This window comes from Tachypleus tridentatus, chromosome 7 (assembly GCF_004210375.1).
Source record: "Tachypleus tridentatus isolate NWPU-2018 chromosome 7, ASM421037v1, whole genome shotgun sequence".
In the NCBI taxonomy this organism is placed as follows: domain Eukaryota; kingdom Metazoa; phylum Arthropoda; class Merostomata; order Xiphosura; family Limulidae; genus Tachypleus; species Tachypleus tridentatus.
Window position 1 is genome coordinate 194,021,682 of NC_134831.1, and position 14,072 is coordinate 194,035,753.

At 33.0% G+C, this 14,072-nt stretch overlaps 1 protein-coding gene across 2 annotated transcripts in view; it reads right to left on the reverse strand.

Moving 5' to 3' along the window:
• Window positions 1-7,730: 7,730 nt before the first annotated feature.
• Window positions 7,731-14,072, reverse strand: part of LOC143257609 (macoilin) — a 38,884-nt gene continuing 32,542 nt past the window's right edge. For both annotated transcript variants that reach the window (XM_076516592.1, XM_076516593.1), the window contains exons 10-12: window positions 12,976-13,096; window positions 12,081-12,255; window positions 7,731-11,107 (exon numbers count right to left, since the gene is read on the reverse strand). In XM_076516592.1, coding sequence (XP_076372707.1) covers window positions 10,875-11,107; window positions 12,081-12,255; window positions 12,976-13,096 — 529 coding nt within the window. In that variant the 3' untranslated portion in view covers window positions 7,731-10,874. The remainder of the gene's footprint in view (window positions 11,108-12,080; window positions 12,256-12,975; window positions 13,097-14,072) is intronic.

Consider the following 14,072-nt stretch of genomic DNA (forward strand, 5'->3'; position numbering starts at 1 on the left):
ATGGAACATTAATACATTTGCATGCTTCCAAGAAACCGGGATTTAACCAGAGTATAATGATAAATTAAAAATTGCTGTAAGATGTTCAAATAATTTCGGAGTGCCTTTTTAAAGAAGGATGGCTTGTATACCGTCTTTTCCTGGAGATTTAGTTGTTGTATCAGTTATTGCTTCTATGAGTTCTTGTACGTAAATTATGTTTGTGTGTTTGTTTGTATTGTTGATTTGACATTTATTTAAGTTGAGTGGGAAGAGTAGTTTAAGCAGTCCACTATTATTTGTTATAAAGTTGTTTACTTTGTTATAAAAGTATGCGTTCATGTCTGGGTCGTTGTGTGTTTTAAACGTGTTTTGAAGTTGCTGTTTGAATGCTTCGGCTTTTTCTTTATTTGTCTGTGCTGTGGTATTATTGTGTTCTAATGATGGGTATTTTCTTGTTGCTGTGTCTCCATTTGTGAGACTTTTTAGGTGTGTCCAGAATTGTTTCGGATCTGTTTTTTTTTCATTTAGTTGGGAGCAGAAATTGTCCCATTTTTCTTGTTTTAATAACTTTACTTCTGCTCTGATTTGGTTTCTTATTTTATTTATTTGTGTTTTTAATTCTCTATCTCTTGTCTCCATGAATAATTGACGTCTAAGCTTGACTACTGTTATTAGTTGTTTGTGCGGTTTCCATGCATTATTTATGGTTCTATGTTGTTGTTTTGGTATTGTGTTATTTGCTGCAGTTTGAAGTCACTCCGTGATTATTTGACAGTAATTATTGATATTTTATTTTATTTTTAGCTGTTTTCATAATTTTATTTGTTAGCCGATGGTCTAATTATTTTTGGTATTCCTTCCAATATGCCTATTTGTAGTCAAATTTTTCTTTTCTATAGATTGTATTTTTATGGGGGGTGAGATCGAAGACACGCCATATAGGCAAATAATCACGGTCTACATCTTTTCCCATATGAAATTTAACTAGTTTTTGGCTCATATTGTACGAGATTAGACATATGTCTAGTATGTCATTCTTATTAGTGGCATACAGAGTATGCGTAGGGAGGTCGTCATTCAGGAAGTCTTCCATTTGTATTTGTGGAGCTGCATTCAAGGCTGATGTGTTTACAGTTTAAATCTCCTCTTGAAATGGTGTTTTGTTTGTGGAAAAATATGTTGTTAAGTAAATTTAAGTCTATTTGTTTTGTAGGTGAGCAATAAATTCATGCTATTGTAACGGTAGAACGATTATTTGACAGAAAATCGGTAGTTATATGTTCGTTGTTGCTACTGATTTGAATTTCAGTAACTGATAGATTTGTTTTGTGTAGCAGCAACATTCCTCTGTTTTTATCCTGTTTATCTAATCTGTCTTTCCTGATGGTTGGGTAGTATGGTATTTTAAATCTATTGGTTTTGTATAGTAAGGTTTCACTTAACATTACAAGTTCTGGGTTAGTTTGTTGAATTTTGTCTTTGATCTCATGTTTCTTGGAAGCCAGTGCACCTTGGATATTGATATATACAACAGTGAATTTAGTTTGATAGCAGGTATCCCGTAAGTGTTGTTAATATTTGCGGTATGTAAGGTACGATGTGTTTTTTTTGCTGTGTTTACTGGGAAATCAAGGCAATTTGTTGTTTGTATTGGTTTTGTGTACTCGGTTATAAAGTCTATAATGAAATTTGTAATAATATTTACAAATAGGTTCGTCTTGTCATTTGTGTTTGTTTCCTTAGTGGAGTTGTCATTATCTTGTGGTTTTGGTGGATGTGTAGTGTTTATCACATCTATCGGTTTCTACCGTTCGTTTTGTTTTGGTAGTTGTATAATTGCTTTAAGTGTTATTTTGCGTATGTTATTTTGTCTTGTGTCAATGTTGGTTTTGTTTGTTGTGTATTAGTGACTGTTGTTTCCTTGTCATTTGATGGTGTATTTTTTATTTCGTAAATCCATTGTTTAATTTATTTGTAGTGGGATTGACCGTAACGTTATAACGCCCCCACGGCTGAAGTAGCAAACATGTTTGGTGTGATGGGGATTCGAACCCGCGACCCTCAGATTACGAGGCCTCAGTGTAAGGTGAATCTATGGAAAGGTTTATTTGCTTGTTGAATTTCGCACACAGTTATTTTAGGGTTACTTGTGCTGGCTGTTCGTAATACTGAAGAAATAGACTAGAGGGAAGATAATTAGTCAACACCACCAACTGTCAAATGTACATCCATTAATAGTGGAATTGAGCGTTTTATTATAATGATCCTACAGCTAAAAAGGCGAACATGTTCAGCGTATTCTATGACCTTCAGGCAACAAGAAGAGTCCAAACCACCTTGTTATGTCAGAACTCCATGGAAATTTATATGAAAAATAAATTACTACTGTTTGTTCTTTTTTTAGTATAAAGCTACACAATGGTCTCTCTATGCTCTGTTTACCATAGGGAATCAAACACCGCATTTTAACATTCTAAGTCTGTTATTTTACCAGTGACCTACCAGAAAAATATATCACTACCACAATATTATTTTATAATAAAGTTTTAGTTTCTGTTATATATCCTGAAAATAACTGCTTAGACATTTTAAAATGAAAATGTCAATATTAATAGATAATGTTTTTAGCTTTATTATTCTCACCGTTTTTTAAAAACAATTACTTTAAATATTTGTATATAGATAGGCCACAGATAGGCTCCTGTGGCCATTATATTTCGAGAATACCATTAAATTGTGCATTTGGAATTGAAAACAGAATAAAAAAATAAAATAAAACAGCGGCACGTCTCCTGCTCTACCATCAGCGAGCACTAGTGTGCCGTTAAGGCGTGTGCTTCGTAATGCGAGGGTCGCGGGTTCGCGCCCGAGTCGTGCCAAACATGCTCGCCCTTTCAGCCGTGGGGGCGTTATAATGATACCGTCAATCCCACTATTCGTTGGTAAAAGAGTAGCCCAAGAGTTGGCGGTGGGTGGTGATGACTAGCTGCCTTCCCTCTAGTCTTACACTGCCTAATTAGGGACGGCTAGCACAGATAGCCCGCGAGTAGCTTTGTGCGAAATTCAAAAGCAAAGCACTAGTGTGCTTTTATTTCGTTTGTTGCTATGCGCAAAGCTAAACAATGGGCTAACAATGCTGTTTTTACCAGGAAAATCGAAAATCTGTTTTTAGCGAGTCTTTAGATTTACTTCTGAGCCACTGGTGAGCGCGAAAGTTGCATGATTTCATGCCGAGAAATAATCCGACATTCCAACTATATATTCGTGTCAAATGTATTTCTTTCCGAAAGTGAACGGTGGGGTAGCTAAAAGCCCTAAAGTAATATTGAGTACTGGAAGCAGAGGGGTATTAATGAGTCCGTGAGAGAGAGAGAGAAAAAAAAAAAAGTTAACATCCACCCTGCTAGAGGTTCGTTGAAGAAGGATCTAGAAAAAAGCGCAGAACGTTTCAAAGCCATATTAAACCACACGCCTAAAATCGCTTTTATCTGTAACTAGCATTGTTTTTCTTGTATTTCTTTTAACAATATGCAACTGGCGCTTTGATGAATTATACGTCACTGAGATACTGCAAATATTGAACAATACCGTCCAGAATAATTTATGTTTGCAATAGCTTCACTTACGGGCAGCGTGATATACAGAAGGAGAATAAAAGATATATCAAGCATCTTCTGTGACAAGTTTTGAAACATTCTGTGTCATGTTTAAACTCATGATCTTCATATTAGTTCCCCTAAGAGTTGTAGTTTTTGAAACACATTTATTTTTAAGTATTTACAGTGTGACACAAGTTATTGATACTAAGGTTAAAAAATAACAAACTTTATTTATTTATTTTTTTATGACAAGATAGAAGGCAAACAGTCAACACTGGCGCCTAGTGGTACATAAAATGGACTTTCTGTTCAACAACTCATAAAAGTCGTATCCTCTTAAGACAATACAACACTTTTTTACGTTTTATTTCTTTGTAGCTAAGACTTTGTATTAGTAGGTTTCATTTTAAAGACTTTTTGTTGAATTACATGTCTACTAATAAAAGTTCCCCGTCTCTTGTTCAACATGAATCAATACGTTAACAGTTATATTGAAAATGCTGTATTCGAGCTTGGCAGATATTCTGATAATTAAATTTAGTTACTTTTTCCACTGCATGTAGATACATTTGTGAAATATCGAATTTTATTTGTATTATTTTTTGTTAATCGTTCATTTATTATTCCTTCTATTGTTTAGTTTATCTATGAATTTTTATTACACTAGCTGATGACATTTACTTTGAGTAAATATGGATATATTACGAAACATCCCTAGCTGGGAAGTACAGATATTATCGTTTGTTTGTTTTGAATTTTCGAGGGCTATTTGTGCTAGCTGTCCCTAATTTAGCAGTGTAAGACTAGAGGGAAGGCAGCTAGTCATTACCATCCACCGCCAATTCTTGGACTACTCTTTTACCATCGAATAGTGGTATTGACCGACACTTATAACGCCCCCACGGCTGAAAGGGCGAGAGTTTTTGGTGTGACGGGGATTTGAACTCGCGAACCTCAGATTACGAGTCGAGTGCCGGGCCACAGATATTTTTAATGCAGCAAAAGATTATGTAAATATACGATCATATAAAATGTTCTCTCGTGACCTAACACAGTGAAATAATGTCCAGCTACATGCTTCGTAAAGGCAGTCACAACATAGTGAACGATAAATTATTGTTGTTTGTCACTTGATGTTGTTTTTAACACATTGCGGACGGGTCACAAATTTATTCCTATTTCGTGCAGAGCATTAAAAAAGGAGTTTGAAAAAAAGCCGAAAGCGTTTTGATCGGTTATTATATTTTTCTAATTTTTGCTTAATACCCACATTTTTTACAAGTGGTTTCTTGCACAGAAACAAATATTTTTTTTATAAATTTCGCACAAAGCTACACGAGAGCTAATAATCCGTAGAAAAAATTATTTATTTAAAAACGGCTGGTATAGGTAGAGAAAGCACAGGTAGAGGAGCGAACAACGTTTCGAACTTCTTCGGTCATCGTCAGGTTCACAAAGAAAGAAAGGGTTACTGACCACATGTTTGAAGGCGGTTGTGTAATTGAGTGTAAAAATGTAGTGGGTATTCTTAGATGTTGGATTATATTTATTAATATAGGTATAAAGGTGTTCCTTTGTATTGGTTTATTTTGGGCTTGAGTTGTTGCATAAGTAAGGCTTCTTTAATTTTGCGTTTGTTTATGTTTCTTTCTTTGTTTAATATTTGGGTGTTTTCTATGGTTATGTTGTGTTTATTTGATTTGCAGTGTTCGAAAACGTGTGAAGGTGACTTTTTGTGTTCTTTGAATCTGGTCTACCAATCTGGAGAGAGTGGTGATAAACAGATCCTCTTTTGATTAGCCCAGTATTTTTTGCAGACAATAATGAGTTGAAACAGATTTGAACATTTTGGTATCTGAATGATAATCAGAAAATGAATGAGTGTTCAGGCAGGATCTTTAAAATTCAACTAGTACTAGATTATTTCCTCAATAAATTCAGGATACTATACAATCCAAAACAACAGTTGTCATTGGATGACAACAACGAAAGAGACAAAAAAAAAGTACTTTATCTGATAAAATAATCTACAAAGTCCTTAATTAAAGAAAAATAAATATACACACGCAGTTCATCCTCTCTGTGTCAAGAGAATGGATTACTGACAAAAAAAAAAAAAGCTAACTGGAACTAAAGACAAACGAACTCAGTCCATCATCTGAAGGTACAAGGAGAGCCCTACATAGGATTCCCCAGGAAGATTATCTGGTGACATAAAACACCATATTCTTTTATTAATTTCATCTTCAGGAAAAAATTTCTTAACAGAGCTTATACTGCCTATAGGAAAAGAAGTGAAACGCTATCTACACGCAGGTTTTGTGTGGTTTTACTCTATACAGAAAAAATGTTTTAAAAGATAACAGATTTTAAAACATTTACTAGGTATCTGCATGGACATACTCTAAGTTGCAAATTATGACAAAAAATATCTCTGTGTTATGTCACAAATACACTCGTGACCTGTCCGCAATGTTTTAATACAAAAAAGTTACTGTGGAGTTTTTCTGCTGGAATTATATTTTTCCTTTAATTTCTCTTTCGTGATTCCAATACTTGAAAAAGTTAATGTTAATACTTTATTGTTCATTAACATTTGTGTCAAGTCCCCGACAGGCATGTGTTTATTAACTGTTTTTGGTTAGCGATAAATTTCAAGTGTTGTTATATTCTCATAAATTATTCTATTTGTTGTTACTGAACTGTGGTGGTTAGGCTTCACTATTTTAGAACATTACAAATTTAAAAATGTGATGTTCATGGGTATTGTGATTACCTCTCACTTGGTTTGTACCCTCAAATACAGCTGTAGTTTCTACTTGTTTCGAATTTCAGGCACATCCACTCGAGATTTATTTACCTTAACCGTAAGTAATTTTGAAGTGACACACAAGAAGAAAGGTAAATAATCAGTATGATCCACCACCAAAGAATAGTAGGACTGATCATCACGTTAAAACGTTCCGTAACTAAAATGGCACGTTCGAGGACCAGATTCAAAACCGCAATTCTGGGATTGCGACCAAAGTATGCTAACTACCATACCAAGCTCTGTAATCCATGAATTTGTATTTTGAAATAAATTATACAAACATAGGTTTATAAACACTACAGAGTTAAAATAAACATTAAAAAATTTGAACCCTTTAAATTGTTCACGGTTCAAGTCAAATTTTCCAAAGGGAAAAACAAGCATAATGACTTTCTTCCAATTGTATTTCCTGGTAACTTGAATCCACTATTTGATCCTACAAATTAAGAATTATTTAAATGATTAATTCCCTTTTGTTTAACCTATCTTCTGCGTTGGCGAAGAATATTGTCTATGTTTATAACTTATTAAATATCTATTATTTTAACAACTTCAGTAATCCCACTTCATTAGTCTTTTGGTAATCTTATTTTGAATACACCGATACGTAGATTAGTAAATACCCAGGTTCATACCTTCAAGGTGCACAATTTCAGATTTCTAGGTTCCTTTCCACTTGGAGATGTGGCGGTCACACAAACACATCCTTTTATTACAAATACACCAATTTACTACGGAATACGTTCTAACGATGTTCTTTCATTTACTTTAAGTTCCGAAAATAGTGATATTCCTTGTTCAACGATAAAAGTTTCAGTGGTTTAAGTTTCATTGTAAAAAAATAAAAATATTTTTGTTTGTTTGTTTGGAATTTCGCACAAAGCTACTCGAGGGCTATCTGTGCTAGCCGTCCCTAATTTAGCAGTGTAAGACTAGAGGGAAGGCAGCTAGTCATCACCACCCACCGCCAACTCTTGGCATCCCGGTCGCGCTAAACATGCTCGCCCTTTTAGCCGTGGGGGCGTGATAATGTTACGGTCAATCCCACTATTCGTTGGTAAAAGAGTAGTCCAAGAGTTGGCGGTGGGTGATGACTAGCTGCCTTCCCTCTAGTCTTACACTGCAAAATTAGGGACGGCTAAGGTTTCTCCTCCTAGTTGGGGGTTGTGCAGTAGGCTAACAATCTACTCACTTAAAAAACCAGCCTGTTAATGAATCCGCAAGCGATTGCGACCCTATGTTCCTTCATGGAATCGAGAGGCATAAATAAATAATAATAGGCCTCACATATTATTAAGAGGTATAAACTTTGGTAAAAAGAAATAACAATGAACACGTTGAGTAAAGTATCATCTTTATTTCCATTAAGTTAAGGTTAAATCGAGCGGTTCAGATTCATGCCCTCGGCTGCCATTGCTTCAGCACGTGGGGAAAGAACACTAGCCAATAAAGCCTCAATAATAAGTATGGAGCACGGAAAAGTACATAACATTCAGAACATGAAAAGCTTCTAGAAACTTCATTCCCGTAATAAAACATCACTATCACCAGACTAATTACGAACAGCAACTGGAAAAAGGATGTCTTTGCAACTGACTGTTCATTTCACTTGAGGCCGAAGTGGTCAAAACTCACCTGTTGCTGCTATACTGTCAAGATCTGCTGTTATAAATATCTACCAACATACTGAGAGAACCTTACGTTTTGTACTTACAACATCCATTAATGGCTTTAGCTTAACAATAAAAGACTGTTATATTAAATAATAATCCAGAGTACCTCATTCTGTCTTGGACCAGTGAGGCAATGGAACTCCTCCAATCAAAAAAATAAAAACAACAAAATAAATATAACGAATGAAAAGCTTTTTCCTTGCTTTTCGCTAAGAACTTCTGCAATTAATAACAAAAAAAATCCTTTAATTAAGGAACTTAAATAGGGTAGAAACTTGAAAATGTAGACACTCACTGGGCTAGAAAATAAACTCAAGAGCCAATGAAAAGGAAGACAAATGGTATAACTGCTACATTCATATCAAGAGAAGTGGTGAAACATCTAATAAACATTAAAATGAAATGTGCATTGTGCGTGTGTGCCTCACATTTTAATAGAGCTATGATGGCTTTTAGAAAATACACCTATTTTAGATGTGTATACAACTATTTTTAACATTCTTAAAAATTATCTATGTTCAAACATTAAGTCCAACTACTCAAATAATACAAATTCAACTTTCTAGCTTTTGTATATATATAGGTGCAATTAATATATTTATTGCTAGAATTTAGAATTAAATAACGGAACATCTGTCAGTAACACTCACAGTTATGTTGCAATAATATTCAATGTTCAGTTTTTTTCAATTGTTTACCGATGTAACTAACATGTGCAAAGGGTGTAATACTGATTTGGATAATGCTTGGTTAACAAACTTAACATGGCAAGTCTGAGTTTTTTTTTCTAAACCTTATTATCATAGTATTACTTACTGACACATTTGGTTTGTATACAGTAAAGGAAACACTGAAAACCTTGCTACTGCAAAGACTAATCTAAGAAAGATTAATTATCATTCATATATCTAGTTTTGAAACACTGCTATAATAAATAACATCAGAGTATATATACCCTGATTAAAGAGTTCTCTGCATGCTGGATTGCTGTCAGAACATAGGATATTTATCAAGTGTTGAGAAAAGGGCTTGTGACTACATTTCTGTTAAATTTAACTTACACATGCAGTAAGTTTACACTCCTTTTACAAACAATAACAACAAAAAAAAACTTTTGGACTCCAGAGATTCCAGTGAATTTTTGACAACAGAAGATGAACTAAGATTAAGAACACTCCATTCATATATTTTACACTGTTTTACCTAAAGTCCTCATACTAAACTTATTTATAAACATCAGCTTACATTTAAATTTTTCTTTAATATCAACATATTCATCTATCCACATTTATAAGCTTATTGTACACCTTTTAAAAATATTGTAACCTACTAGCAAAACTCTGTCATTTTTACAGTGTAAACTTCAACGTTTATTAAACACTGTTAAAAATATAAAAAAAAAACACTTATAAATAAATCTGAAGTATGTAATGTATCTATTTCATATTTCATTGTGTTCAAATGTTTTCACAATTAAGTTCTGGTAGAAATGAATCCTAAGGTAAAAACAGAAGATGCTCTTAAACATTATTACTATGCAACTTTAAAAACTTAACTTTTACCTGCAACAAAATTATAGCACAGAGAGAACTGCTGATATCAATAAAAAACAAAAAAATAACACACACAGAATATTGACATTTAAGGAAGTAAAACCTTCACTGCTTATTATCTGTCCTAATTAATTTATTCAGGTAAACTCCACAGCCACTTCATGCAGAAGAGATATTGAGAACTAAAAATTGCATTTTATTTTTATTTTTTTTAATTTTACTAGTTGGCAGGAAAAAAATGAAATTCTTTGTTAATTACAACTTCAAGAATTGAAGCACTTCTCTTCTATGGAAGTAAAAAAAAACAAACAGACATGCATGTCTCTAGACTCAAAGCACTTACAGATATAAAATAGCATCATTCAACTTGTCCACTCCCTCACTTCAGAGAGAAAAAAAAATTATGATATAACTTCACACCAGAAAGGTAGAGTTTGATGAACACAGAAAATGTAAAATTAATCCTTAATTTTACATTTTTTACATGTCAACAAATATAAAACAATAAATTGAGAACAGACTATTAATTTTATCTCTTTACCCACTATTAGTACAAAAGAACTTACGCCCAGTGAATATCACTTTCTTTTTTACAGAGCAGATAATTCACCATAGATGAGCCCTCTCACATATTTCTTTTTCTTAATTGTTGACTATTAAAATTATAGAATAAAGAAAGATAATTCAGACAATGTAAATACCTATGCATGGGGAAAGTCAAGCTGTGTGTGTGTGTGATATACAACAACAAAATACTATATAGTTTTATAAAGGTTTTGCAACAATGACTTTATAGTATGACAAAAATTGTACAAGAAACCCCCATCATAAAGTTTTATTTCAATACGTAATTATATAATTACTCTGAACATATTTAACAACAGTACTGTCCACAGGAGGCCCAAACAACTTTGGCTAGTTGTCACATGCCACATTTAAAACACAACAGCCCAGGAGGAGGGCACAAAAGAAAGACTTGTCCTATGCTTGAAGGTTTCTGTGAGCAGTATTGTTTAACAATGAAGTAATAATTTGAAAAACAAATATTATGTCGATTACCTTAGAATGTTATCACAGAAAACTTAATGACACTAGATACAAACCTAAATAAAAAACAAAAAGATATAGTATTTAAACAATTTTTGTTTTTCTTAGTCTATTGTCTTCCTTTTACACTGGCTCCAAACAACAACAACAACAAAAATTTTTTTCCCAGTTACATAATTATTTCCCAGTTACAATTTTTGTTTTTTGGTTACATTTCTGAGGAGCAGATCTTGGGAGTGTAAACAGAAGCATTAGGGTCAAGAGACGATTTAGTGACTTTTTCTTCCGATATGAACTTAGGGGAGTAAAGCATGGAGGAGGACACCATGTCTGATTCCAGACTAACAGCCGCATAAGTGGAGGTTGGTGGCATGACGGCCATAACTTCAGCCACCTTGGACTTCAGTTCTTCAATCTCTTTCTCCTTCTGGCTCAACAATGCTGAAAAATATTTAATAAATGAGTTTTCAGCAACAAAATATTTTTACACACTAAAAGAAGTGGTATTAAGTTTTTATTATAGCAAATCTTAATGAAATTCTCAAATAGTTTCATTGATTATGGAAGAAATAACTGCAACACGTTGGCAACTAAGTCTTCAATATACTTCACTTTATGTTCTTTAATAACTACTGAAGTGAATCAAACATACATTTGAATTTGGCTTTTTTTCTCAACTTACTGGTCAGTGGTCAAAATGTATGGAAAATCGGAAGTTAAGAGCTTGAGATTAATGACTGTTAAGTAAAAACTACAGCACACAATGTAAAACTTATTGTGTTCTCCCCTCACAAGCATGTTAATTTCAAAAATCTAAAAACTTCATTTGTTAGTATTAACATGTACTTATGCCCAAGAAGTGACTTCTTTAACTGACATTTAAATGATTTGCCTTGCACAACCTATATCCTACATGCTCCTCTTTCTCAAGAATTTTGGATGTGTTTGCACCCTCCATGGACTAAAACAACAAGATGTAATACTCTGGCCTTTCTATGTCGCTAACTGCCAGTCTTTCATTTTGTAAGTAAACATAAAACAACAGTCCTAAAATTTGTGATAGGAATCACATAAAATATATATATTATTTAGACCTAGCAGTTTGTTATGCTTTGCAAGTATTAAGTGTGTAAACTATAATTTTGAAAGTTGTATAATTGTTCCTCAACTACTCGGGCAAGTAAACTCAGAGCAGGATTGGACAATTTTTGAAGTTACCAGCCAAGGGAGTGACGATAAGCTAAAAAGTCAATTTCAAGCCCTCAAAATTCCAAGGAACAGTGGACATCATTTGTAAAGAAATGTTAACAGCAAAGAAGGAATGAAGCTCTATATATGTTTCTTATTTTAAAGTATATGAATTAATATTGTGGACCCTGTAACTCTAATAATACAAATTGTAATCCTGACTTACACTGAGTAATTTCCATTTGGCGTTTTGCTTCTCCCAGAGCAGAAAACAGATCCAGTTTCACACGAGTTTCTGCACTCAAACTATTCTCAAGATGTGTGTTCTTGTCTTGCATGGCTGACAGAGCTGACATCAAGACCTCTGTATCATCCTGAGAGTCCTTATATTGGCGTAGAGACTGTGTTAACATACTCAATTAATGGAATAAAACAATTTGCAAGTTTTATGTTAGTACATACAATTACTTGTTAGTACACCTCTTGGACTAACAATACGCTGTTCTGTAAATGAATGTTACTAATGTTATATACATTACAAAAACTATTATGAAAGAGAGATATTACTAGATCTTTGGAATACTAATATTAGCTTACAGCAACATACTTAAAAATATTAGTTTATTACAAACTGTACAAACAATTTTTGTTTTATATTATACTACAGAGACAGCTGCTGATTACTCCAATACTGTGGTATATCTTACAAATATGGTCATAAGAAAAAGTTGATACTGGTAGAAATAAAGTCACAAGGTGCAGCCTTTGAAAGCAGCAGTGGAAGTACAAACTTACCAAATATGACAGTCAATTCCACATTCAGTACTTTTCAATACATTTTATCATCAGAAACATTTTGTACTGCTTTCATTTTGTTTGTGCTAAAATATTTTAATTTAATGACACCCCAGAAAAATATTTGGCAGTCAAAGCAAACATTGTCTCTGGTCATGATAAGAACTGTGATTTAATCAGAAATTTTGTTTACTTTTCAAATTTCACCTCATAGTAATTTGTTGCTACATTTAATGGTTACAACAAAAATTCATTTTTTACTTCCTCAAATTCTTTTTAAATACAAAACAGATTTAAACATTTAAAAACCAAAAATGACCTCTGACCTGTGCTTCTCTCTCTATCTGTCGCATTTGATCTTCTCTGAGTTTTATTTCACGACGTAGTTGTTTAACATCATTTTCTAAATCTCTTCGACGATTTTTACAATTTTCTGTACAGTCAGGCCTAATGGAAAGAAGCTTTTTTAATACCTCAAATACAAAAAAAAACTCAGTAAGAGTCAAGCCTAGTCAAAGAATAGTATATAAAAAGCATATGACAAAATATGATTCTCATAGGACTTGGCCTAACTTAATTATATTTAATATGTATAATCGTTCTGTTTACTTACTTAATTGTTAAACTATCATTTCTTATTATAAGTTGTTAAAAAGGTTGCAAAAATTAATTCATTTTTGTCACAAAATATTAAATAAAAATTAAAATTATATTCTACATGCTCATGAACCACACTTCTTGTAAAAAATAAATGGCTAATATTTATCAAACAAGATGGAATTCTCAATAGCTGCAGCACCTGAAATTATTTTCGGCAGGATTATAGACTTTTTTATCTTTTTATTAACTAAATTTCTGTGTGCCAACAATACTAAGCATGGGATACGCATGTATACCCCAATCCCATTTTATTACTCATAAGGATCTCTACCAGTCGACTTTCTGGTTGAAACTATTTTAGGCAGGATTAAAATAAATTAATATGAAAACCTGAGTGTGGTGAAATACATCAATCAAAAGGATTTAACATCCTGACTTAAAAACTGTCAGAAAATATCAAATCAGTGAAAAAATGACAGAACTGTTCTATGAGCCATTTATCAGCAGCTAAAAATACTGAAATTTTGAAGATACATATTACTCTGATGATTAAAAAATATAAAAGCAAAAAGACAGTCCATAAAATCTAATCACTATTCATGATCAAAATGTACTATTTACAACAGTGACCAAATAGACTACAGTTTTACATTGAAAAATGGCTTACAAACCAAAACAGGCATGTTTCTTCTTCCTTACATACAAGAAGTGATTTAGGTTTCCATTTCTCATACCTTACGTGTGACACTTGGTTTTTTAGCTGGCTGTCAAAAAGTTTGAATAGCATGGTTAATTGTAAAGCTAAATTGCTATCTAGATTACC